The sequence below is a fragment of the Hippoglossus hippoglossus genome, chromosome 9, assembly GCF_009819705.1.
Source record: "Hippoglossus hippoglossus isolate fHipHip1 chromosome 9, fHipHip1.pri, whole genome shotgun sequence".
Classification (NCBI taxonomy): domain Eukaryota; kingdom Metazoa; phylum Chordata; class Actinopteri; order Pleuronectiformes; family Pleuronectidae; genus Hippoglossus; species Hippoglossus hippoglossus.
In genome coordinates this window covers 5,512,164-5,538,961 of record NC_047159.1, presented here as the reverse complement: position 1 = coordinate 5,538,961, position 26,798 = coordinate 5,512,164, and the positions used below count along the sequence as shown (strand labels likewise).

At 42.0% G+C, this 26,798-nt stretch overlaps 1 protein-coding gene across 1 annotated transcript in view; it reads right to left on the bottom strand.

Moving 5' to 3' along the window:
• tmem8b (transmembrane protein 8B) overlaps positions 1–26,798 on the bottom strand; it is a 38,167-nt gene that overhangs the window by 762 nt on the left and 10,607 nt on the right. Inside the window, 9 exon segments of the mRNA XM_034596147.1 lie at positions 4,262–4,378; positions 9,342–9,524; positions 10,777–10,838; positions 10,841–10,924; positions 12,437–12,579; positions 15,504–15,627; positions 16,073–16,169; positions 23,420–23,802; positions 26,203–26,471. Of these exon segments, the coding sequence (XP_034452038.1) occupies positions 4,262–4,378; positions 9,342–9,524; positions 10,777–10,838; positions 10,841–10,924; positions 12,437–12,579; positions 15,504–15,627; positions 16,073–16,169; positions 23,420–23,802; positions 26,203–26,471 (1,462 nt within the window).

Genomic DNA, 26,798 nt, shown 5'->3' with positions numbered 1-26,798 from the left:
GGCACAACAAATAAAATAAAAAATAAAAACTGTTGTAAGTGTTGTCTTGATATTTTGAATACATTTCTTAATATTCTTTCAAGAAGGTTTCCTGGAAAAACCTGTTAAAGGTTCATAGTTTAACAACTTAAATGTGTTAATGTGATGAAAACTCACTGATTTGTTTGAGTAAGGAAATGATGATACTTAGAAAATAGAAGAGGGGAGTAAGGTGGAGATTTTGGGAGCAGAATATTTCTAGATACATTTCCAAGAATTTTCCAAAGCCAGTAACTTAGAGATCTCAGATCCATTTGCAAACCCAGGTAAATAAACAATAATAAATGCTTAGGAATGTATTTGTTCCCTCCGTCGTGGAGGTTATGTTTTCTGTCTGCATTTGTTTGTATATTAGTTTGCAGGATTACGCAGAAACTACTCAACTGATTTCCATGAAAAATTGTGGAATGAAGGAAGAAGGATCTCATTAAATTTTGGTGCAGATCTGAATCAGAGGGTGGATTAAGGAATTTGTTTCACTATGTTTAGAATTGTGCGAATTTTGTGTTTTTCAACATTACTATTGATTTCTTTAAGAATAATTCATGCAGGTTTAAGGGTCTAATATTCATGAGTGTGTGTAATTAGGTGCAGATCCAATTAAAAACCTGGATCTAGTGAATTTAAATCTGGTTTCATTGGCAGATCATACAATTATCTTTGTATTAAAGTTCATTTGACTTGTTCCCTCATGTTTCTCCAGGCTGCACATAAGCAAACACACTGGTGACATGTTTGTCTCTGAGTTTCTTTTAGGTACAGTTGAATGTACCAGGAAGCAGTGTCACATTTTGCACATTTCAGTTTAAAGAAAACCCAGAAGACGTCAGGAAGCATGAATCCTTTTCCGCCCGTTAACAGTGTGAACTACATCTGCGAATCTCCCGCGAAAGAATTAAGATTTATCGTCGTAAACGGGCGAAACAACGACATGACGAGCAACAATATCAAACTGCCTTAAAGAGGAGCTCCGTTTCCTCTGCTCAGCTGGAGGCTCGCCTGTGGCAGAGCTGTGCTGAAACGTACGGCTGCTCTCGGAAAGAGAAGTGGAAGAAAACCTTTTGACAGGATGTTGAACTTTCTTGAAGTGCAGGTCAGTGCTATATATGCGTTGTTGAGACGTGGGAGGTGCTGGGTTCACATCAGGTCCTCTGTGAGCCGCTGCCTGTCTTTCTGCTTCTAACTTCACTCCAGCTTTAAAACACTCTCTCTTGTCTCTGTGAAAAACTGCACCATCATTGAAAAACGTCCCGTAATTAGTCGCAAATGAAATCGTCCTTTCTAAGAAACCTCCGAAGACGTGTAAATTCGATTCAAAATGTCTTTCTAGAAGTTTATTAGAACCCATAAAAAGCACTTTATGGTTTATTTGTATTAAAAAATTAGAGTGGGAGGTCACACAGGGAGCAGTCATTCAAATATGAAGAGCAGTGGGAGTTCGGCGAGGCAGCAGCAGACAGTTCACTTCGACTCCTCATGAATCTCTATTGGTTCTAATGACTGAAATGTGAATTAATGCAAACTGCTGCAGCATAAAGCCCCTAATAGATGTTTTAAATCGCTCATTTTATCACTCGATTGAGTCGTTCTCTTATTTATGCTCGTGCTTTGATCGGCACCTCGTGTACACGAATGTCTTTATTTGTTTAATCCAGGTAATTTGCTCATTCTTTCTATGAGGGGCCACAATCACTGAAGGCGTGGCCCCTGCATTCGTAAACAGTCAAACTGGAGAGTGATTCACGATTGTATTTAGACTCTATTGTCATCGCTTTATAAACACTGATCCCCGATAACATTTTCCTCACAAATCATTAAAATGACGACTCATTCGATGGAAATTAAAAGTCCTTAATGAATGACCGAAATAATTACATGTGTTCAGGCAGGAAAATGGCTTTGATTGAATCATTATTCTGTATTCATTCTAGCTTAAAGACTAATAATCATTAATGACTGTTCCCATTCCATTGGAAAAGCCTTATTGTCGCAGCTAAGACAAACAGTTTCAGAGCAGGACGGTCTTTCAGTCATTTACTTTTTGGAGAATTAGGGACGTTTGGCAGTTGAGCTTCTTCACTCGTCTTCTCACCGCTCATGACAACCCCTGCAAAGCAGCAGCAGCCGCTCTGTGCCCTCCGCTTGACTGATCTAATTCGGTTTGTGTCTGGGAACATTCAGAATGCCAGGCTTTGCAGAAACATGACAAGTTGAAATGAAAGGGCTCTTGTCGAGAATGTGCGGCACTCAAACTCGGGAGCTGCAGAGGCCGAGTGGGGTGGGGGGGTGGGAGGGATTGAGGAGAATGCTGAAATGCAGATCTACACTGTTGAACAGCTGATAAATTATGAAGCAATCAAAGCGCGAGGGGCAGGTTGATTTTACAGAAATGTTACAGAAACGCTGCATTAGCATGAGATCCAAGGGAACACCATGCTAACTGCAGCTTTCATGGAAAAGCAGCTGTGCAGAGTTTGCTATCGTGATCTGAGAGAGTGCGGTTCACTGTCAGAGTGTCAGTGAATGACTAAAACTCGTGTATATTTCCATTCTATAGATATGACAAGCATTATATAACATATTTCAATGAGCCATCCAGATATTGAATTACCACAGAAAACCAGTCACATAGCAGCAGCCAGTTATGTAAACCTCTGAATACCCTCACATTGAATGATGCAGCTGGTGAATTCTGAAGAGCTGTTGTTAACTCCAGAAAAAAAAAGAGAAAGAAGAAGAATCTCATCTGTGCTAAAATACACTGTCTCCTGTATTTGGTGCTGAAGGCAGAGGGTTTACATGGTGGAATTAAACAGGACTTCATCCTCCACAGTTTTATTTTTGTATAGGATCCTGCAGCTCACGGGAAGATAACTCACAGCTACAACTCCCACGCTCTATTCAATGCAAAGCTTTCTCCCAGGAAGCCGCTAACCATGTTTTCAAACTCATGTCAGAGGTTTGGTGTTAAAGGCTTCGTCTCCTTCCTTTTTCTTTTTTTTCCTTTTTTCAAAAACGTTGCCTGAAAGACTATTATTTTTTATCTTCTCAGTTCAGGGAGCACATTATGACTCGACGAAGAGTCACTGAAAGTACAAGCTGACTTATAATGGAACTACAACCCATGACTAATACCCACAGGCTGCAAAACTTTTAAAGCCCCTTCGATGCTAATGTAAAGAAGCTCCGCTGGTCGGAACCCCCTCAGTTTTTACAGCCGCACACATGTTCCACTCCCGTGTTAGCTTAAATGATGGATTATGGTTTTTTTTTTTAACACTTGCTGGCATGAGGAACAAAAGAGAGACAGCGCTGACATGTTTCATCTTCATGTCCATGAATGTCAAACACACACACGACGTATTCGAATAATTATATTTCAACCAGTTTCAGAAACATCCATCATAGAGCAGCTGTAGATTTTAAGTTCACTGTGTTTACATGTAGAAATGATTTCGGAAGAAACAAGATCTGAAGTTCACAAGCTAAAAGTCTTAAGAACTTTGTAATGCTGCCTTTAAAATAATGTTATTAAATATTACCTTTACCCCTATTAACCATTTTATTGATTTCATGTGTGGTAGCTTTCTGGATTTCTAATCCACTTTTAAAACAGTAAATTTCCCATTTATTTTCTCCATTGACATTTCTGAAAATAAGTATAAAAACAGTTTTGAGTCTGAAACCAGGCCGAGCAGCTGCGAGATGAATCGTGACCATGAAACATTTGATTCAGAGCAAAAAAAAAAGGCAAAGGTACAAGACTGTGTACGTGATTATTTAGCGAGTGAAGGAACTACACATCCCATAAGCCATTGCGAATGATCCCAGCACTTCTTTTTGAATTAACCTTGTTGTGGTAAACATTTCCATGGCAACAGCGAGCTCCACCTATCAGAGACGTCACTATTGAGTCCACCTAAGCGGATTACAATATAATGGCTGATATAGGGATATATGTCTTTACACACTGTTGAGCTCTATTGGACAATTATTTTAAACCATTTAATGACTACGTTGTATATGGCTTTATAACTTCATCCCCCTCTGATTTCCCGAAAATAATTAATTTCAATCAAATAGCTCCTTATCTGTTTTCCTCTTAGACCGTTGTGTTACATGTGAATCCCCCTCTTACGATCAGTAATCTCTTATCTCCTCTTTTATAATTAAATCTTTTTTTTTTTTTTAACTGTGCTGCAAACATATGAACGTCTCTTACCCACGCCACGGCCATGATGCCCAGAGCAAACAGGCTGGGTCCCAGCAGGTTCCACAGACCGTGACGGTCCAGCTGCAGCGCCATGGACAGAGACATCGCCCCCAGCAGATACAGCACCTTGACAGAAAGAAAAAAAAACACGCCGATCAATAAGTGACAACACCGGCTACTTCCCAAAATGAATATGTGTGCGATAAATTTGAGACGTCTCCCCACGTTAGACATATTGTGACAAAATCTTGGCATCGTAAATCTTCAGAAGTGATCGGCGCTCTCCAAACCACCGGGACATGATTTGTATGTGTTTCAATACTTTCATTTTTCTCCAGCGTTTTGCACCTGTGTCCTGTTTTTTTTTTTTCGGCTGTGGGAGTTTGTGCTTTTCCTAAAACAGCTGCTGCCATTGGAGATTTGGTTGAGAAGTTTGTTGCTATAAAAAAAAATAATAAGGCAGAATGTACCACACAGAGGCTGGAAAGAGAAATATAAACCTGCTGGAAAAGGGTGTCGTGCTGGGGTTGCAAGTTAGATCAGTTTGGTTTAAAAAAAGAATGGTGCATGTAAATATCTTTTCAATATGGCGATGCATTATAAAAATCTAGTTTGAGAAGAGTTAACACAATTCTGGTCTTTGTTAGACAGAAAAGCTAATTTGGAAAACAATACATTAACAGTTGAAGCTGGAGATATTCTACATTTTCAAGGAAGAACCCAGATCAGGGATGTCACAAGGGGACAGTTGGGCCTCGACGGAGGGATGTGCTCCACTGAGTCTCCTTCTAGTTCTCACTGTCAACAAATGACAGAAAACGACAAAACTGATGGATGAATAACTGACGAGGCCAACGGGGAAAAGATCCCAGGGGCCTACAGGGGTCAGAGGGACACAACACAACCAGAAAGACAACAGCAAAGAGACGCACAACGACTAAGAAAAGACACGAAATAATCATTAAAATACAAAATAGCCACAAAGAGACAAACAATGACCTGAAGGAGACAGAAAACAACCACACAGAAAAGCAAAAGGAAACCGATTTTAATTGATTTTTGTTCTTTCAGTTTGAGGGCCTTGCATCCTCAGCGTGGGGGGGGGCTCCTACATGTCTGTGCTCAAGGGGGGGGGGGGGGGGGGGGGGGGGCTCCTACATGTCTGTGCTCAAGGGCCTGTTGTTTATTCTTATGTCATAAAACACCATTGTTTCCCCAAAACTGTGATAAATGCATCAGAGCGCCTCAGTCTGACATTATCATGAACAAGCACAGTCCCACATGCTGCATCATATTCTGCTGTATATGCACCGAATCACCAAATGTGTATTAATCCACTGCTGAAAGAAACAGTCCCCAGCAAATGCACCATTTACTACTGCTTTTAAATAACTAGGCACGATAAAACAAAACTATTGTGGCCCAGTTATTTTAGGAGATTAACCTTTTTTTAAATGAAACATAAAGATTTAAGATACATATTTCTATGAGAATGAACGGCCTTTGGAGCTGAGTGCATCCGACAGGGTGGCTGAGTCAGACAGTGACTGAGAAACAGTTTGACTCACAGTTATTTGCTCTTTTCAGGGGATTTGTTGACGAAAAAAATAAAAATAAAACGTTGCAGCCTGATTTTATAATGTTAACATCCCCTATGAGAATTGTCTGTAACAACCAGCATGAGGTAAAGAAGATAAAAGCCGGTCGTTATGTAAACATGCCATTAGTTTAATACCAGTGGGGAAACGGTCAGCTCAGAAAATAACTCTGATATTTAAAAATGCTTTCAAAATAATGCACCAACTGAGCTTCCTCTGTGTAACAATGGAAACAAAATGTGAACAATGGAGACCTATCCTGCAAATAAAGGCAGTTTAATGTTTTTCTCTTATTTTTGCCAAGCTCACAATTTGACACAAAGCCACGGGATATAAAAGAGATAAAGCGAGAGGGATAAAAATCAATAAACTGTGCTGCACATGCGTTGGGAGAAGTTAAGCCTGTCCAGGATGCCGGGGGTCTGCGTTCGTCCGTCTGCTGGAGGAACGCGAGGAGAAATTGGGGGGATTTTCGAGCAGGGGAGGCGATGACCCGCCTGCAGAGGAACGGGACTAATTGGCACCCACCGAGGAGGAGAGGAGGAGAGGAGCAGCGCGGTGCGGCCAGAGGAGTCTGTGCAGCAACAGTCATCAGTCATGTGCTGCACCACCGCAGAATCGCACCGCAGCACCCAGGCATGCATGTGTACACGCATTGTGTGTGCAGACGTGAATTGCATGGACGCTCACAGGCAGAGGTTTCGCTGCAATTAATCATTATGTGTCACGGTGATGGACGAGCTGGTAGGAATTCTGGTCAGGGGTCTATTTTTATCAGCCACGTCTTCTCATGCTTTCATGTACAGTAGCACAGATTCACACTGTATTTGTACATGTGCAGATCACAACAGCAGATCCACATTAGGAGGGATTGCAAGGGCCGGGCTGAAGGTCTGACATTTTTTTATAATTTTAAACATGGTTGTTCACTCTTGACCTTTTGGAGCAGTGACGGGAATCTGAACACAGAGATGTGCTTATCATATTTTAGAGCTTTCAGACACAGCTCATGGTCATAAATATATAACCTTGGCAATTCATTCTCTTCACCATATAAAAAAATCTAATTCACTAATGTTAAAAGCTCCTGTGAATCTCCATTATCACCAGAGCTTTCACAGCTCTGATACTGAAGGTCTGTATATTCTGCTGATCCACTGCCGCTAAGGTGGATGTACAAAGGTTTCTACTTAAGTTCATTAAGTCAAGTACGTTAAGAAATATCTTTATTCAAGAGATTTAAATCATGAAAAACTATACTTCATCACTGAAAATTATAATTTTGGCTTTTTACTGCGACTTTGAGATTGTCGTCATCTTAACTTAACTGCTAGAGTCTGTGGTGACATCACTAAGGGCTCTTTCACAGCTCTGGTTATAAACTGTAGGGCTGTAAACTCTGCTGATCTACTCCCATGTGTCCCGTGTCGTGAATTCTGACATCAAACATGTGTGGAGTTAACATGGGAGTGTCCCCGGGCTCTGACTTTACCCACAGCCCTTAACTAAGTTTGAAGTTGGCCATTTGGTCAAATGAGGCCAAAACCTATGAAGATGAGACTCAATTATCAGTCTTTGAATTAATTCTGATTTAAATTCGGAACAAATCTCCGAAGCTCTGTCTTTACATGAACCAACAAATACTTGTCCATGTGAGATGTTCTGTCCAAGTTTGTCTTCGACTTTAAGACCTTCAGAGGTCTAAGCTCTGGTGATGGACTTAAAAAACAACATTACATATGCAAGGAAACCAACACACACTATTCAGTACACACACGCAAACACACGCACACACATACACAAACACACACAGAGTTCCACTAGCCCGTCCTGACGTGCAATTTGATTAGTGACTGCGTACTGCCTCCCTCAGCAAAAACGAAAACTCTAGAGGACAGCAGATGTTCGTGTACACTCCCTCCCTCCATCCCTCTCACTATCCCCTCCCCTTCTCCTCCTCCTCCCATTTATGGACACACACACACACACACACACACACACACACACACACACACACACAACACACACACACAACACAACGCACACACACTTTCCCTGACTGTGCTCCATGTTGGTGTGCAGCCAGGGGAGTGACCCGTGGAGAAGGTGCACCTGTTAGTGTTTCCTGTCATCCACCGCAATATGTCAACAACCAGATAATTTAGCACCAGGCATCTTTGATCCTCACATTGATCTTTTAATTCATCACTAAAAATCGAGGCGTGCATGCACTTCTCATTTGTCGCTCTCTTACTCGGCTCTGCAGCTCCCCGTCCTCTAATCCCTCTTCGACTCGGGGCTCGTGTCAAGTTGTCGCCCACTAACAAGGAGCTCTCGGTTTTAAACGCTGGCAGACGGCAACACGTGACAGTGGACATGCGCTGCTGCCTCCATCTAACATTTTTATCAAAGAAATCAAACGGCTCTGGAGTTGCTCTTAGAAATGACCGCGTCTCCGCTCAAGAGACACAACTCAGCCAATCACAGCCGTAGTGTGTGGAGCTGAGTTGAGGTTGAATCGCTATCTGCTAATTGTCAAACATCTAAAAGTGGAGAAGATGAATTGGTAAATTTGATCTTGTCTCTGTTATGGAGTGTTGGCACTATACCGTCCCTTTTCCTTTTGGATTCAGCCAAAACAAGACGAGTAAAATATGTGTTTAATAGTGTGGATTGTAATGATACTGTTGGTACACGTGTAGTTTCAGCGTTATTGATTCAAGTCAGTGATGTGTGACGTGTGCTGTTCTGTGGAGAACATCAGTGAGGGCAGATTCACAGTATTGGATTTTTTGTGTTCGTTATCAAGCTGCGTCAGATGGTGCATTCATGTTGGATCTCGTAAATCAACATCAACAACTTTGTGAAGCAGAAATGATCTGATACGCTTTGTCATGACTCGAATAGAAGTTTTAATACAGCAAAACAAAATGGCCACTCACTCTGACTATCAGGTCAGACTACATTAAGTGTCAAGGGAGGAGCAGAGGGTGGAGCCTGATTGACATCTCGAGAACACAGCACGCCCACCTACACCTGCGTACTGCAACCATTGGACAGTACTAGCTGTCAATTACACTGTAACCACACCCCAATGCATAAGGTGCTTTATTTTCTATTTGACTTTAAATGGGACCATAATTTACACAATGAACATCATGCTGTGTTGAAGAAGACTTGAAACTAGCGACTGAGACCATAAACTTTTTAGGAAAATGTTTACTGACGTTATAAATCAAGAGAGAAGTCCAGTTATTTTATCATAGACTTCGATAGAAACAACCAGTGGAGTCGCCCTCTGCTGGTCAGTCAAGAGAACACAGGTTTCAGGCATTTACACACTGGCTTCACTTTCTGGACCCGGAGTCCACATTCATTTTTATAAACTATATATATTTTTCTGCACCACTGCACCTCATTTTTCATGAATCCAACGTTGTTCCTTGATTCTTGCTCAGTAATAATCATGCAGCATTACAGTGGGGACCTACCTGTTTTATGATGGACTTCAGCCTCGCCATGGCGATGACGGTGACCCACACCGACATGAGCGACCCGAGGAAGTCACAGAACTGCAGGACGTCGTACTCCATGATGCAGAACACCACGATACCCGGCTGGTCACAGGCGTGGTAGAACTGTCGGGAGAGAAGAAGAAAAACAGGAAAAGACATCTGATTATGTTTGGTAAAATCTATTCAATTATGTTATTTTTCATTGTGAAAATGTACTATTTGCTTTTAGATGACTGAACCGTAGTTCTTTTTTACCCAACAACATCTTTCTGGTTTGGTCTAAATTTACTCCGTTGTGAATTACTCTATTCTAATCCATGTCAGCCCAGAACCAATTTCCTGTTTGTTCATGCTTAATAATCTCTCAAATTACTTAAATTGTTGTCCCTTTTCCAAAGTAATTATTTTCAACCAAAAATACATAAATAATAGATTAGGTATGTGAGTCATCTCTTTGACTAGAACATATCCTTCCCTGAATATTAGTTAATTCGTATATCATTAAACCTTTTTTTGGATACGATATGACTTTCATTTCCTCTCCGTTAAATCCCTGTGGAGCATTTCTGTTAAAACAGAGCAGGGGACAAGTTGTGAGGCACCAACGGGACACGGAACACAAAGACGTCCACTTGGATCAACAGGTTGATGCGTTTAAAGGATTATCAGACACTCAAACGCTGCTCAACAGTACATACAGTAAAATACTCAAATAGGATTGAACAACTTGAGAAACCACTCACGGCGGCAACTATTTCATCCTTCACTGTGAAAACTGTCAAGGTGATTGGCAGAAGTATTGTGTTCATGGCTAAATGTGATGTACCAGGAATATGCACTTGCATGTATTTGATTGGCAAATTTACTGGCTCATGTTGTATAGCAGCAGAAGGTGAGACGGGTTCAACTTCCTGTGGTGTTTTGACAAAACCCCCTCTGTGTTGGCAAGGTCCCTTTAACTTCCTGAGGTCTTTGTTACGCTCACAGTAAATTACTGTATTACCTCGGAGGTCACATTTTCTCCCATATCCATTGGCTTGTTTTGTTTGCCAGCGAGATTATGCAAAAGTTACAAAACAGATTTCCAACCCACCATGATGTCCCACATTGGTATTGTGAACGCCATTCATGGATCTTGATGAAAACATATTTAGAGGAGTGATTATCTGTGCTCAGTTTGGTGCAGCCTGATTTAATTTAAAGGGACTGTCGGGCCTTGGCAGAGGGATGAGCCATTCTCATGTGTTTTTAAAAACAGACGCTGCAGGGGAAGCAGAAAAGCAGCTTTCCAGTTGTTTGTACTTTCTTCACACCCAGAAATATTTATAGGTCAGCTCTGGTGTTTGTGCAGAGACGCGCAGCAACATGCAGTCACTCACAGTGGAGAAGAAACATGGTGAAGATGTAGGACGGACGCCTCCAGCAGATAGTGGCTTCGGATGGCGATGGCCACGGGCGGGACGAACATCAGGTACTGAGACAGAGCAGCAGCGTGGAGAGGAGCTGGAAACTGTAGGAGTAAGCCTCCGAGTTGTCTGTGCAGCCCCAGCCTTCCCAACCTGACACACACACACACACACACACAACACACACTCACACACACACACACACACACACACACACACACACACACACACACACACACACACACACACACACACACAAAGTCAGTACTGTATTCTGATCTAAGAAAGCAAAGATCTAACAGAGAAGATAGCTTTTGTGTTCCGCAGGTTTACAGGGTGGAAAAAATGGCGTCAAAGAGGTCTGTGTCGTTCTTAATCTCTATATAAACATTATAACTTGAGAAAAGTCTTCTTAAATCCTTTTCGAGGAGATGAGCAAGAAACTCTACTCCACATAAATCGGTTTCTTTCAGAAGCTCAATCCCTCAGAATTTACAGAATCTCTTGAAATGGAAGAAAAGAAAATGTTGAAAGTTTGATCAGCCCTTTGTTCTAAACAGACATTTCTCCATGAAAAACCATCAAAAACCAATACGAGTGCAGTTGTTTACGCAGCACAACAGAGGCCTGGGTGGTGTGATCTCCCTCCAACGTTACGAACCCCTGCTTTGCCACTTGATCTGGATCCTCATCAAGCGGGGGATTGGATGAGACGGTGCGAATTAAATATTCGTGGAGTGCTGTCGAACGGAGGCTTTGCGGCGCGAGACGGACCGAGGGGCGAGGGCTGAATGCAAATGCGCGCCAGGAAGCAGTCACACATATGAAGTATGACAATGAATTTAACTGCAGAGAAAGCAGCTCCGATTAAAAAGGAGATCAAAGCAGGACTTAAAACAAGCCTCGGAGGACATGCTTTGTTTAGCTTCATAAGCTCATCTTTTATTAAAAAGCTGCTCGTAATTAGGAGAGTGTTTTATTGTCTTATCAGAATGGCTTATATTAGAAGATTAATACCAGGCCACTGCATGACTCATTAGACAGTGGCATCTACGATTTAATGGCGGTATTGTCAGTTCAGCTCTGGCAGATGACCTGTGCCCCCCCCCCCCCCCCCCCCCCCCCCCCCCCCCCCCCCCCCCCCCCCCCCCCCCCCCCCCCCCCCCCCCCCCCACCCCCCCCCCCCCCCCCCCCCCCCCCCCCCCCCCCCCCCCCCCCCCCCCCCCCCCCCCCCCCCACCTCGCTCCGCACCCATTTCCCTGTCACTCTGCGTGATGTATTCTCTGACAAATTAAAGATGCTATGCAGCAGTGATGACCCAATTTCCCCACAAAAACTTTTATCTTATCTTGTATGCAAAAAAACTCTTGACTGCTGGAAATCACTTCCAATTATTAATTCATGGTCACGCTTTTTAGCTAATTATCAATTACTGATTAATAATTTAAAGCCACTGCATATTTATACAGCACATTTAAACAATTATTTCTCACTTAAATCAAACAACTTGCTGTGTTTTGTTAGTGACGGGCTTCCACAGCTTAGTGAATGCATTTCTTCAGATAAACAGACCAGCTTATCTGAATTGACTTCATCTTCACATTGTGCAGGTGGAGGCTGGAGAAAGAACTGACACTGCAAAGCTCAAGAGTAGTGAGGTATTACCTGCTTTGCATTCACATGCAGCGTAAAGGTAGTTGTTGGTGCGCAGCAGTTTGCACTGTCCGTACGTGCCACAGTCGTTGATGCAGGGAGTCAGGTACGAGCGCATGTACACCTCGGCTGTAACATTGGTGCACGCCTCAAATCTGAAAAAGTCACAGACAGACAGAGCATTGGACGAGGAAAGTAAAAGCAGAACCGCTGGTAAATTCAGGTCCTTGTGTACCAGCGTGAAAACACACATCAACTGTTTCACCTGTTAATGAATTTCAACTGACTTCTTCTGCACTTTGTTTTGTGGATAGCAGCTTTTAGCAAAGAGACTCTCAAGGTGCTGATGTCAGTCTGTTGATTGGTTCAGCACCGTGGTCAAAACTGAAATATCTCAACAACCACTGGATGGATTGCCATGGTAGTTTGCAATTGATATTAATGCCCTAACTTTTCATCTAGCGTCATCATAAGCTTTAAATGAAAAAGTCAATTTTGCTTTACGACCAAATACCAGCAAAATGTAATGATAATCCCATAAACCTCAGCAATTCTCTGCATTTAGCGCTAATTAGCAAATGTGGCCAATTAGAAGATGCTAAACATTATACCTGCCGAACATTAGCATTCTAACCTCAACCCTTCACCGTTGTGTCGAAGTGCAGCCCATCGACTTTATATAAAACAGACGATGTGTCTCCACTTCCTCCCATTGCAAAAAATTAAGCCAAAATATAGATAGGGTCGCTACCAACTTGTCCTCCAGTATCGATGGTACCGCCAATACGTGCCCTAAACCAATCAGGAGTCAGTCTCAGCTGTCAAAAAATTATTTTACATGCTCTATGTCCCATCTGCTAACATGGAGGAGGCAGCGTTTATGACCTACACTACAGCCAGGCACCAGGGGGCGATAGAGATGATTTGGCTTCACTTCACAAGCAGTCATGTCGTCCATCTTCATAGACAGTTTACATCTGTATCCCAATTCAGGGGCTGCCTCCTTCAAAGCGACACAGTAGTGCGGCAAAGTGTGAGCATTTCAAAAAGCTCCGTCATATGAGGCCAACAACAGCATCCTTCCATTCCCGCACTCGCTTGTATGTTGCTGCTTACGATCTAATTGCTAATTCCGACAATCAATCACAGAGAATAAAACTCCAGGAGGTAACAAATGTGTTTCTTTGCCAGAAGCCATGTTTTTTAATCGATGCAGCTGCTTACTTTTCTATTTTTAACTTATATCCATCAGCCTCACGTCCCTCACGCCACTTTTCTCTCTAACAAGACCAGACATTAGCATGTGTAGAAATCTGACACGTACAGAAGCTACGTTAACGTTCTGCACATTTTCAAACCTCAGCAATGCTTCTCATGTGAGGATGAGTCCGTGTCTCACACCATCTGCTATTATCTGTTATTCAAATTCAATTGGAACTCCCAAGGGACCCGGGAATAGAAAAATCTGCTTAATTTCATTCTGTTCACATTTTCATGCCATTAAGGATTTGGGCTAAACAGCTCAATCTGCTGAATATATATTATAGTTATGAACTTGTGAAAAACACTGCGTTGGACAGGTTAATGGAAGCTTTTCCTCCTCCTTCTCTTTCCTGCAGTTCTCACACGGATTTTTACACAACCCTGAGAAGGAGCGAGTACTTATCGCCCTCATCTGTGAATTAAATTGTACACGAAGGTGCAGAGAACAACAGAGATTACAAGACATGTTCTGGTTGAGAGAAGATAAGAGCTGTGCCCTTTACAAGAATAAAACATGTTTTGTCAGTACAATGCATTATGGTCTCCTTTATATTTACAGATGGAAAAAACCAAAGTCTGTGTGAATGGTGGACATTCACTATTCACAGTCAGATTCAATTCACCAAATCAAAAAGATGCATGAATTCAAAATAAGCTGCTGCACAAATTTGGTGAAATTTCAACCTGCACCTCTGTGTCCTGAAAATTTAATTTCAAGACACATTTGAATTGTTTTCTTTACACTTCCCAACATGCAAATGTGATTTTAAAAACCTCAGAATCGAACCCTGCCCTGTGTCGTATGCTCGGCGTGCAGCAGCAGGAGCACATTCACCAAGCCAGTTCCCAAATTAATTTGCTGGGTGACAGATGGGGAAGGATGTGGGAGGCTGCACCGTCTAAACGCTGAGGATGTTGTCTTCATTAGAGCGCTGAATTATTAATTTAGGTAAATAAACTAGTGATGGTTATTTGAATATGAGCTTAAAGAAATATTGAATGTCCCCTTTTGAAATTGTCCTCCTGTAATCGACAGCAAATATTGTCTCATGTAGATTGATGTGGGGCACTGGGACAAAGCCAACGCATTAATAATGAGACTGTCAAACATTTATGAGCAGCAGTCATTCAACTGGCTTCAGTCGATTTTTACTTGAAAATCATGTTTGGGAGAATTTCATGGTTGAACAAAGCCGTGTAATTACCCAATCGTTTCCATTTGAAAGAAATAGTTTGATGATAGTTTTGTGGGAAAACGCTAATTTTCCACCCTGCCCCCGAGTTACGTGATCAGATCGAGAGCTCTCATCCCAAATATAAAGTCCCAGCTAACAGCTCACCTGACTGTACAAAGGTAAAACCCCACCTGCTGGCACCTGAATAATTAACACTTCACCAACATGTTTTCTCAAATAGTACAATGGCAATTTGAATATATACACACAACACCACAGGAGAAGTGCCAGGCAACAAGCAAAAACTCAAAAAGATCAAGTAAGTGTATTTCTGGGTTTGTCAAAAATCATCTTCAGTTAGGTCCGTCGAGGATGTTCCTGTCCGTCTGTCTGTGTGTGTGTGTCAGCAGGATTACACAAACAGCACCTGGTGGATTTCCACGACAAGGGGAGGGTGAGAAATTGGCTAAAAAAGTTCCCCATTAAATTTTGGTGCAGACCCGGACAAAGGGCTGGATACTGGACTTTTTAACAATTTTTCCCGGCAATTTGTTGCAGCTTGGTTGAATTCAAGGGGACTATTGGGCCCCTGGGTGAAGTTCTCCAGTGTAATAATACAATGGCAGCAGTGGCTGTCTTACCCGTGTTCAGTGGCACACAGAGAGCGCAGACTGAGGTACCAGGTTCCGGTCTGTGGGTAGGGAATCCTCAGCTTGGTGATGTTAGCAGAGGCGTTTACAGAGAGGAAGAACCCAGAGACCGATTCTGTAAGAAGAAAACAACAAATGAGGGTAAACTTGGGAAAACCTCACACTTTTTACAAGCCACGACATGTTGCACTTGAAATTTTGAACTTGTTTAAATACTGAATACTTGAATATGCATCAGTTTTTAGATGCAGGCACTGAAGTGAAGCTGCTGAAATGAACCCAGTGAAAGGACCTAAAGAGAAGCTGAAGTTCAATCACTGAAAGTAATTTAAACGTCAGCTTCGTGGAGGTGATGAATCGAGTTCTGAAAGGATTTAACACCACTGAACAAACTGAAAGATGATGGTTGAAATGTAAGGAAAACAGTCGTAACTTGAATGTAGCTTTGGGAGTTAGAACAAGTGAAGTGTAAACTTCTTGTGGGACAACAAACAGTTTATCAATTTGGGGGGGGGGGGGGGGGTGGAACTTGTGGCTATTCTGTGTCAAATTGGATTTACCTGATTCACATTTCAGTGATGAGTTGCCTCGTAAGAAGAGAGGCGTCCCGTGATTCAAGCAGCCAAACACCGTGACATTAGCTCCTCTCAGCACAGTCTGCGGGAGGAAACACAAACAAACGTCATTCATCCGTCCAGCCGGCCATCAACCATCTGCTGCCATCACGCCTGCGAGCTAACACCGGCCATGATCACCTGCAGCTCTCATTTCCCCTCCGCTGTGAGACAGTAAACTTTAAAGCTAACAAATCAAGCGAAAGTGCTCTCCCTCTGTCGGCCTCAGGCACCTCAATGAAGATGCTGGCAGTTTATCTCCTTAAAGCATCAATTATACATTAACACGCTCATGCATTAAAAGAAAAAATTCGTGGAGAGGAGTAGTCAGGCGTTGAGAACTGTATGTGTTTAAACACAGCAGCTCCCTCTGCAGAGACATGAGGTGAACACAGGCCGCTGAAGTCCAATTTGGTCTTGGTGGAAGAACAACAGGGATACAAATAGCAGCGATAAATACTGGATGTGTTCATACAGTATTTATTGCTGCATCCAGTGAAATTTGACACTTTATAAGTTTTGAAATTCCTCCCAATTTATTCACAGGGCCTTTTGCTGTTTGGGAACAAAGAGTCTGTGCAGCAGAGCATTGAAATGTTTTACAACCAGAGTGGAAAGTATCCAACTAAGTTACTAAATCTGAAAACTGCAGCTTTTATTCATTCGTTTCATGCATTTGCTGCTTTTCCTTTGAGGGTCACGGAGACTGGAGACTTAGCCGCGGTACAACCAGGACAGGTCACACAGATGACCGCTGGTTTAAGCTGTTTTCAGACATTAACGCTGGAAAATTGGGTCTGACTTTTACGTACGAAAAACGCAGCAGGAGATTCGTCTCAGACTCGAAGTTTTGTTTTAAGCACATCGACACCGGCTTCGACCGAAAAGCTCTTCAATCTCATCACCTTTCGCAGTTAAGGTCTTCGTCAACTCCTCTTCATCCTGAGAGGTTTGTATTCTTCCAGTTTTGCGCCTGTCACATATTTAATCAACACTCACACTCACTCCCTGTGAATGTTCCTGTTATATTCACACAGGGGCTGTGTGAAAAAGAAAGAGAACCTGTGGTAGCCTTCAGTTGTCATAAAAACTCAAAAGGTGTTTAGTTTGTCCAGTTTGGGCTACCGTAAAAAACATGGCGGCCTCTGTAGAGAGGACCTGCTGCTGATGTCAATATAAAGTATTTAAATATAAAGGTCCCATTCTAGGGAGAAGAAAACAACAATTAGTACAATTTAGATGAAACACACTAGTGAAAACATCACTAGGATTATTTTAAATTCAATTTCTGCCAATAGATCCATTTCACCTAAATCCTACACACTGAACCTTTAAATTTTGGGAAAATGTCCGGACTTCATCTGTGAAAACAGCTATGGCCAATTAGGAAAATCCAGTAAACCTAATCTGCATGTCTTTGGACAGTAGGAGGAAGCCGGAGAAAACCCACACAGACACCGATATAACCTTCATGCTTTTCCTCCGTGCCGCCTCAACTGCAGCTTTAACCTGAAAAACTTTGCATAATAAGATTCAGCACATGTATTCGCTGTTTGTCCAAAGGGGAACAGAAGTGGTTTGGATAACTTAAGGCAATTATTCCTTGAATAAATAAGATTTCTGTCGCCCCCACAGCACATAAAGTATGTGCAGGGGGAGTTGGCAAAGTTGTTGATGCAATAACTTAAACACTTTGCCAGGTGCTGAGATTTCAAGCTTCCTAAACTCACCATCTGGCCGGTCCTCTCTTGGAGGAAAGATAATGCCCACTGGCATTTCCAGAGAGAGTGTGTCTCCCCCCTATTGTCCCCATTCTCCCCGACAGTTTGAAGATGAAGGATTAAGAAAGAAACAGTCGTGGACAGAGCAGTGAATGAGACGCACAGGGACATGCTGAGGGTCGGGGGGGGTGGGGGCCAAATCCAGATGCTGTGTATCAAGTGAATTTTATCAACATTTCTGGATGTCAATTTAAAGAGCTCAGTCAAAAAGTAGAAATGTTTTCAGCCATGACGATGTCTTTTATCTGTCCTTTCAAAGGACTTTTGATTTTGTTGGACTCTTTGTGTTTTTTTTTTACTTTGTTATTTTATATGTAGTTTTTACTGTTCTGGCACATTTAGTGAATTCCTGTTTTACCTTGTTACTAACCCTTGTGTCTCATTTCAGTGCACTTTACTTCCTGTTTGTCTGCTTTCCCACTTCATAGGTTACGTGTCCCGCCCATAGACTGTACCCCTTGATTGTGTACCTGTGTATAGTTAACCTGAGTTTCTTTGCTAGTTTGTCTTGTCAGATTCTCTTTATCGTTTTCTTCCTGTTTTCCTCGTATACAATTTTTCACCGTGCCTTTTTGCTTGAATGTTTTTTGGATACCTCCTTTCTGGATCTGCCCTTAAGTGTATCGTCAGCATTCGGGACCTCACCTCGCTCTGGATGTAATAATGTCATCTGTTGGTCCACAGTTGTTTTTTTTTTCAGAATTTCTATAAAAATAATAGAGATCTTGATAAAAAAATCTATGAGAGTGGTTCATGGTGCCGCTGATGAATTGAGGGCGACTACTGGGCCTTGGCGGAGGTATGTGCTCTGCTGAGTGCAGCTCTAGTTTCAGGATGTGTCTGATCCGTCATCTGAACCGTTTCACGCTGTGTAGAAACCAGGAAACTCCTTTGTTTCCGACTCCCCCCGGACCGACCGTCTGTGTGCGGCTGAAGTTTAGATTTTGCTGACAAATTTCACTGTAATCTGTCTTTCAGCTCCATCAACCCCCCGAGCTGGAGGCTGACCGTTCCTCAGCAGCCAACATCTTAGCTGTCCAGTTCTGTGCTTCAACGGAAAAGGGATTTCAATCACTTCCAAAAAATACCGTTGTGTCATCAAGGCTTTGCTGTTTCGTTTATGTTCAGTTCTTGTTGTGCTGGTCGTGTTTTTTTTTATTTGCTCAATTTAAAATGGATGTCTGGAATTTAAATGCTAATTCTGTTTGGGCTTTTATTTATCGCTTTTACTTGTAAACCACTTTGTAACATTGCTGTGAACACTGCAACATTAATCACGGTTTAATATTGTGATTTTACATGCCTGATCCATTATTGCAGCTGTTAGTTAATATTATGGGATGTGAGTGGCAGAGGCGTAATTCAATCAGGTGCAAACAATGCAGAGCTCAAGGTGACTGTAGTAAAGTACTGAAAAAACATCTGAGTACTTCCAGAGGATTAGTACGACATCACACACACTTCCACTGTGATCGTGAAGACGCTGCAGATGGAAACAACTTTCGTTGGATGCCAGTTTGTCTCGGTTGTGTCGCCGTCTCGCTTTTGATTTGCTGAATTTCCCCGGAGTTGTGTTGATGACATTTGCCAGACGGGACACAATGCCAACTGATGCAAGAACATGAATGAAGTTGGCAAGTGAAGTGCCCAAGATAATTAAAATAAACTCCTTGATGAGTTTTCATTTGGCTCAATAAAATATTGCACTGTTTGTTGTTGTTGTTTTTTTTAACTCTTATTTTTCATTATGAGCAAACACCGCTGCTGCTTAGCAACAGAAAACCTCAACATTTCTTATATTTTCTTCTCTTGGCATCAGTTCAGTATTTTCCAATCAAATTCTTTTTTTTCTCTACTACTTTTACAAACAACTTCTCATTCATGGGGCACAACAGTGACACGGGAGACAAACACACAAATTAATAAATGAGCATGAAGAGCAAAAAATAAAAGACAAGAAGAATAAAGAAATAGATTGATGGGTCATAAATAAATAAATAATAATTTGTAGCATTTATTTATTCATTTCCACATCTTTTAGAATATTTATTTCCGATTGTTTTATTTCCACATTTATACATGAAATAAGAGACGGTTGTTTACAAATGGGTCCATATAAATGTGAATAATATATATATAATTCATCTATCCAACTTTTAAGGGTTAATTCAATTAAATTAAATATTAAAGTCCCATATGTTTATCATTTATATTATTTTTACAATATTCTTATATTATTATTGGATATATTTTCTTTATATTATCTTCTCCGAGCACGTCAGCGTGTGCAAGTGTCAGTTACTGTGAAAAATAAAGGTGTAACATACCAAAGCGTATGAAGAATTCACTGATAGTGTCTCGAGGACTAATGTACAAGTGATTGTAATTCCTTTCTCTGCATGGGTCCTGATGTAAAGAATGTCAAAAATGATGTAAAGCGAAAAAAAACTGATAATCTTCCACTGGAAATAAAAGCCATATGCATTAAGTTCTCACTCCCTCACCGAGAGCGATACAAGGCAGACAAGCCGCTCCCTGAAAATGTCTCCATAAGCCCTGCAAATCAGCCACGGTCCCCCACTGGCAGCGGCTGACTGGATTCTGCGCCTGAGACAAGCAAGTGACAGATCATCACCGAGGGGGGAGAAATCTGTCCATAGAATAATATAGCATGACAGTCTCTCTGAGGAATACATCTCGTGGCTCAGACCAAAATCACAGCAACCTGGCAGCACAGCAGACTGTCGATGAGACACACGTGTTGTCGAGCGCGATATGTTGGGCTGGAAAACGGGACAAGTCGCTACTGCGAGGTTAACGCACATGCACACGTGCTCTTGACTGGACTGAACGATGACACACGTGAAAGAATGAGGAGGAAATGACGGAAAAAACAAGGTTGCCATTGGGCGACGACGTTATTGTGGCGTCAATCAATGAAAATATCATATTAATTACTCAGTCAATAATTGTCATTTCCTTAAGAGTCAACTATTTATGTTTTTCTCTGACGTATTGGGGGAAATACGGCTGTTTGCTCGCTCACCGGGGGTTAGATGAGAGGATCGATTATCAATTTCATCTCCGTGTGTTCGGGGGCGATGAAAGATGTGTTCATCTTATCACAAAATGTGGGAGCAGAGGGGATTCAGCATGGAAGATACATTTCAGCAACCTCAAACCTGTCGTAATGACATGTAGGACTACAATGATTATCTTTACTATCAATTAAACACATCATTTTCTTGATTAATTATTTTGTGTATAAAAAAGGCCAGTGTCAGGCTCTCAAAGCCTCTGCTGACATTATAATGAAATATCTTGTTTTGTTGTTTAAATCCATAAATAGCTTATTATCACAGAAAAAGAAGAAAATACCTTTTGGTTGTATTCCTCTGCCAACCAGGGCAGTTTCTGTTGACATCATCATTTCAAGGTCTCAGTGACCTTGATCTTTGACCTTTGAAAAACTAAATCTAATCAGTTCTTCCTTAAGTCCAAGTGAACATTTGTACCAAAGCACAGATCGGTAACCCAAACACATAATGCGTCCAGCAACTGGCTGTAGTCACCGCTGAGGCCTTTTAAGCAAAAAGGCACAAGAAGTGTTTCCATTGGGGCAGTGACGCATCAAAGCAAGAGGTTTCCCAGTTTGAATCCCAGTGGAGTCCCAGTGGAGTTTGCATGTTCTCCATTTGTCATTGTGGGTTTTCTCTCTGTACTCTGGCTTCCTCCCACAGTCCAAAGACGGGCAGATTGTGGTTCAATGGAGAATCTAAATTGAATAGTTTTTTTGTTGTTTGCCATGAACTGGCACCCCGGCCCGGGTGTACCCCCCCCCTCCCACCCCATGTCAGCTTTGGCTCCAGATTCTCCTGCGAACCTCAAAGAACAAGCAGTAGATAATGGATGAATAGTAGGAATCTTAATATCTCTAATTCCATCTGCTGATTGGAAGCTGTGTAAAACCTGCTGATAGGACCTTGTGATTGTTTTGTTAAATATTAAACAGTTAAAAACCGAAGGTTGTATTCTCCTTGTAGTTGAAGTCCACCTGTTTCCTCCCGTCTCCTCTTTTTGTGCAAAGCCACAGACGCTGTAGGCAGAAGATTCCCCTGACCGATATCTTTTCTGAATGCAGAGAAGTAAAACTGATTCTAATCGTACTTCCTGTGAAGACAGAGGAAATGTCAAGATATTTCTTTTTGAACTGGTTTATCAAAGATATCTGTGAGGGGCTTTTTATGCTTCCTCCTTCAGTTATTTCCACGCTGATTGGCCTGCGTTTCCATTAGGAGCGAAATATCTAAAAAGTCCATCTGCCAGCCTGTAGCTCTCCAGGTCTCTGGCTCCCTGTCGGCCTCCAGAGCCGCTGCAGGTGCATTTCTAATTCCGTTAAAGGACAGCGCAATAAAGACTTATCAATTCCAGCTTGGATTATCTTTTGCATTTTGTTCACTCTCAATTAGAAACATATGTCACACTCCCAAACATTGGCGTCTGTTTCCCTGTGAACGTTTTCAGCTCCCAGAGCAAATTCTGCAAACATATGAGCATCCATATTTAGCTCCGCCAGACACTGTGAGCCCAATTATTCACCTTCTCTAAATGGAGACTTTCACTTCACTAACTGGTGCATATTTACTTTCTTTAACTACAATCTCATCCTTCTCAATAGTGAAACACGCAGCAGGTGAAGGATGAAGGTGTCGACAGAGTAAGAGTCCAACATATTCAACCAAAAGTCTTCAGAAATCCTTCAGCTGCACATTTTCTTGAATGAATCGTATTTTAATGTTATAGTCAATGACCCTAAAATCTTCAAACATTCACTCAAAGATTTATTGCTCAGTCCTGACAGAACAGATTTTAACTCGGTGGAACGATGGAACGATGGAACATGAAGGAATCCATTAAATATTGGGGCAGATTCTGGACAAAGGGGCTGATCCTTTATTTCTCTTTAACATTGTGAGATGAGGCATTTTTTGGCGGTTTTGTTTTTTAAAAGATATTTTTAGGGCATCTAGTCATTATTGATGCAGTAAGTGTGAAATGGGGAGAGAGCGGGGAAGACACGCAGCAAAGGGCCTTTAGTCAGAAGCAAATCTGCAGCCTCTGCGTCCACACTACCAGGTGAGGCAGCGAGCGCCAGGAAATGGGATATTTTTACTCATTTCCAGGGGAAAAATTTGATGCAAAAAATCTGGGATGTTTATGGGATTAAAATCTCCAAGTGTTTGCAACTTGGTGCAAAAATCCAGATCTAGGACATAGTTGTGCTTCCCTGTAGGGCCTTGGCGGAGGGATATACTCAATGAGGCCATTAAGGTTTACAGAAATAAACCAAGATAAATCTACATACTGCCTAATTGAAGACCTGCTTTAACTCGTCAGTGGAGAACAAGCCTTTTGTGTTTGAAAATATAGTTTTGCTTTCCTTGTTTTCCTGTAATTTAAGGAAATAAACAGTTGATAAGAATACTTTCTTAGGACAATCTGAGGAACTCACCACGTTGAGCTTGAGCTCCATGTTGAGGACTCCTCCACTGTCTAGAACTGGCATCAGGTTGATGGCGAACACAGCGGCCCGGTCGGGTGGGATCGATATATTTGGCCCGAAGAAGACGTAGAAATGCACGGAGAAGGTGTCCAGCTCGTTGCGCAGGGTCGGGCGAATGGGCCAGCACTTGTTGGTGTCGGCTGTGGGGGCGAGGTAAACAATGCTGTCCTCCGAGGTGTGCAGGTGACTGGCGTTCTGCAGCAGACTGGGCAGCGTCGCCACAGACAGCGTCTCAGACAGCGAGAAGCCCATCGCTACTCCGAAGGACTGCGGCATGTTCATGGAGGAGCCGGGCTGAGCTCGGTCCTTGGACAAATTGGGCTTGGAGCAATCTGTTCAGAAAAGACAGACATCAAATTCCCAAAGGAAATCAATCAAACTGACAGCCGAACATTCTGGTGCATTTTCACTTGACGTGATGCAGAAGTTTTTTGTAATAATCCCCTTCGTTAAATCAAACGACCAATCACCAGCAAATCTCAAACAAACAGGAAACAACCAAGTCGGTTGTTTTACTGGCGTTATTATGCATGCTAAGCAAGTAAGTCTTTTGCAAATGTTTGAAATGATCCCCTCCGGCTGGCTTCCGTAATGTAAACAGCTAGGTTCGGCGCAGTATCATGCTTTTTAATGAGATAAAGATCCACATTAATTGCAAACACTGTGCACTCGCTCAACACAAAGAAAGTCACTGCAAAATGGTCATTGATGGCAACTGGCAAAGTACCATCAAATATCGTCAGTCCCCGCAGGGACCGGATTTTCAAAGGCTTTTGTGGCTCAGCCTTGTTTGCATAGCGTTGTCTCTGAAAGGGTTTGAAGTATTTTGACATCTGCTCAGGCAACTGGAGCACTCCTAAAAATACCGAAATACTAAATACTGCATTGGCTGGAGGCAAATGTAAGTTTGGTGGAAACAAGAAAAAATCTGTGTAAAAATCTGAAAAGAACCAATTATATAGCACATGTTTATGCATGTACTGTATATGTGTGGGTGGGCGGATGGGAGAGGACGGGGGTTGTGTAATCATAGTTTTTTTTTTACTGTTCATTATCCCAAGAATTGGATTCTTTCTGGTTTCATATACAGCCCAGCACATAAACGCTCCCCACATCCACTGAGGGCAAGACACAGCAGTGAAAACACCGGATAAACAATAGTGATAAATAATAAAGTGCAGCCTAGTTTTGCCGTCCTCTGTCTCGCCAGCGAATGTGACACCTGTAAATTGGACTGAATTTGAATAAGGGCACACAATCCTGAGAGCGTTCATAACAATAATAACCGGCGACGGCGAGAAAGAGCAGGAGGAGGTGAGCGCTCCAGATGGTCTTTCCCCTGAACCTGAGGTGTTCTTCAATTTAAATCCACAAAAGGTCAAGTAAGATCTGCCTGGCAGGCAGGGGGGAGAGGCAGTGTGAATAATTAGTGTCTGTGTTGCCATGGTAACAAAGTGCACTGTACGGTGTCGAGCGGAGGGAGGGGATCGCTACATGGGAGTGGACTTCCCACAGATTTGTGAGCGATCCCTGTGGAGCGCGCATAAAAAAAATATCTCAGCTCTCCACAACCCAAAAACAGCATCCAGCACTTAAGTGTGGTAACTCAGGGCCTTTTAGCGCTCTCGTATGAATGGCCTCCGTTTGGGTTCTTTTCTTGAACAAGCCTCGTGATGGTCCACCTTTGTCTGGGCTCCGTCTCCCATCAAAACATGTGTCCAACATTCAGTCTCTGCCCCAGATGCATGGGCATCTTGGACACACTATTAAAAAAGATGTCAAAAAGAACTAAATTAAACTGAACAATCAGTCATTCTCTCCAACAGTGCAATTTGAAATCCACAACCCTTCATACAAAGACTGTATTGTTGTGGATATTGATTACTGAGATTCATTCTAATTTATGAGTTTTCAGGTTTACAGAGATCAGCCCTGGTTTTTTCCAAATTACACTTCAAGAGCAAAAGGAAGGAAAATAATGAACAGCACTGGAATCAAAGGGCTGAAAGATTGTGGAAAATGGAAATTGAGGATCACGAGAGAAAAGAGAAAATCCAACACAATCCCCCGATGAGAGTTGTAAGCAAAATGCTGCAAGTTATTTTGGGATTAAGAAGCAGAAATACCAGTGAGCTGAATTATCCTGCTTGCTTTTGAATAATCAGGGGAAAAGAAGAGAAATAAAAATAAAATAAACCACATTAGCAATAATATAAAGCACTGGACACAGTCACTAACAATGAAACACCAAAAAGACACCAGAGTTTACTCTATGTAAAATATTCATGCATGCATGCCACTGTTCAGTTAGTATTTACTGTTATTACCGATGAATGTGTAATGGTGGAATTACATCACAAATAATTGGACATATATATTGGATTTTCAGTAATATGAATAAGGTAAAAGGGCGAAGATCATGAATATGTCTCTGATTTTATGGGAAAACATTAACAGGTTAGAAATGGTGATTTTTCTTTTTCAGGATTCATGACCTGGATCGAGGCACTTTGGCTTCGGGGAGGAGTCATGTCGTCCATCTTTATGTTCAGATTATGGTTTTAACATATTGTAACATCTGGCCGTTGGCTGCAAGAATGGCTGCAGTTCAACCAAAGTTACAAAGGGTTACGGCCAGACTAATAATATCTTGTAAACATTCATAATATTAAACACATATCAAGTTTATTGTTTGTCTTTCCTAATAGGAATATGAATATGAATGCTCTCACCTGTGACCTGCACCCCGATGCGGAAGTAGACGTCAGAGTTGCTCAGGTATCTCTCCACCAGGATGTAGTACCATTGTTCCCAGGCAGGATCCAGCGTGTCTAATTCACAAGGGTTCCACTCCCGGCAGTCGAGGGCACTTGAGTTATGAACCGGTGGCGCCCGGGCTCTTATCTTCAGCACCACGGGACAACTGTCGCTGCTCTTGTTCTTGGTGCTGCAGTTTACCAGCTGAACCTTCACCTTCGATATATAATTGGGGATGAATACTCTGCGGGCGCACACACACACACACACACACACACACACACACACACACACACACACACACACACACACACACACACACAGAGAGAGAGATAAAGACAAACCATGCGTTTAAGGCAGGAATAATAACGTGTTATGTACTGCAGGCTCTACACTATCCAGTTTGTTATAGAGCATGATAGATAGATGCAGTACAACAAAGATTAAAAACACACCCAACCATGTATTTCGGAATATATATAATATGTAATATTGGACTGAGCAGCTAACATTTTAATATAATTCACACCATTCATTTTTTATGAAGCACTCACCTTAAATAGAAAAACTG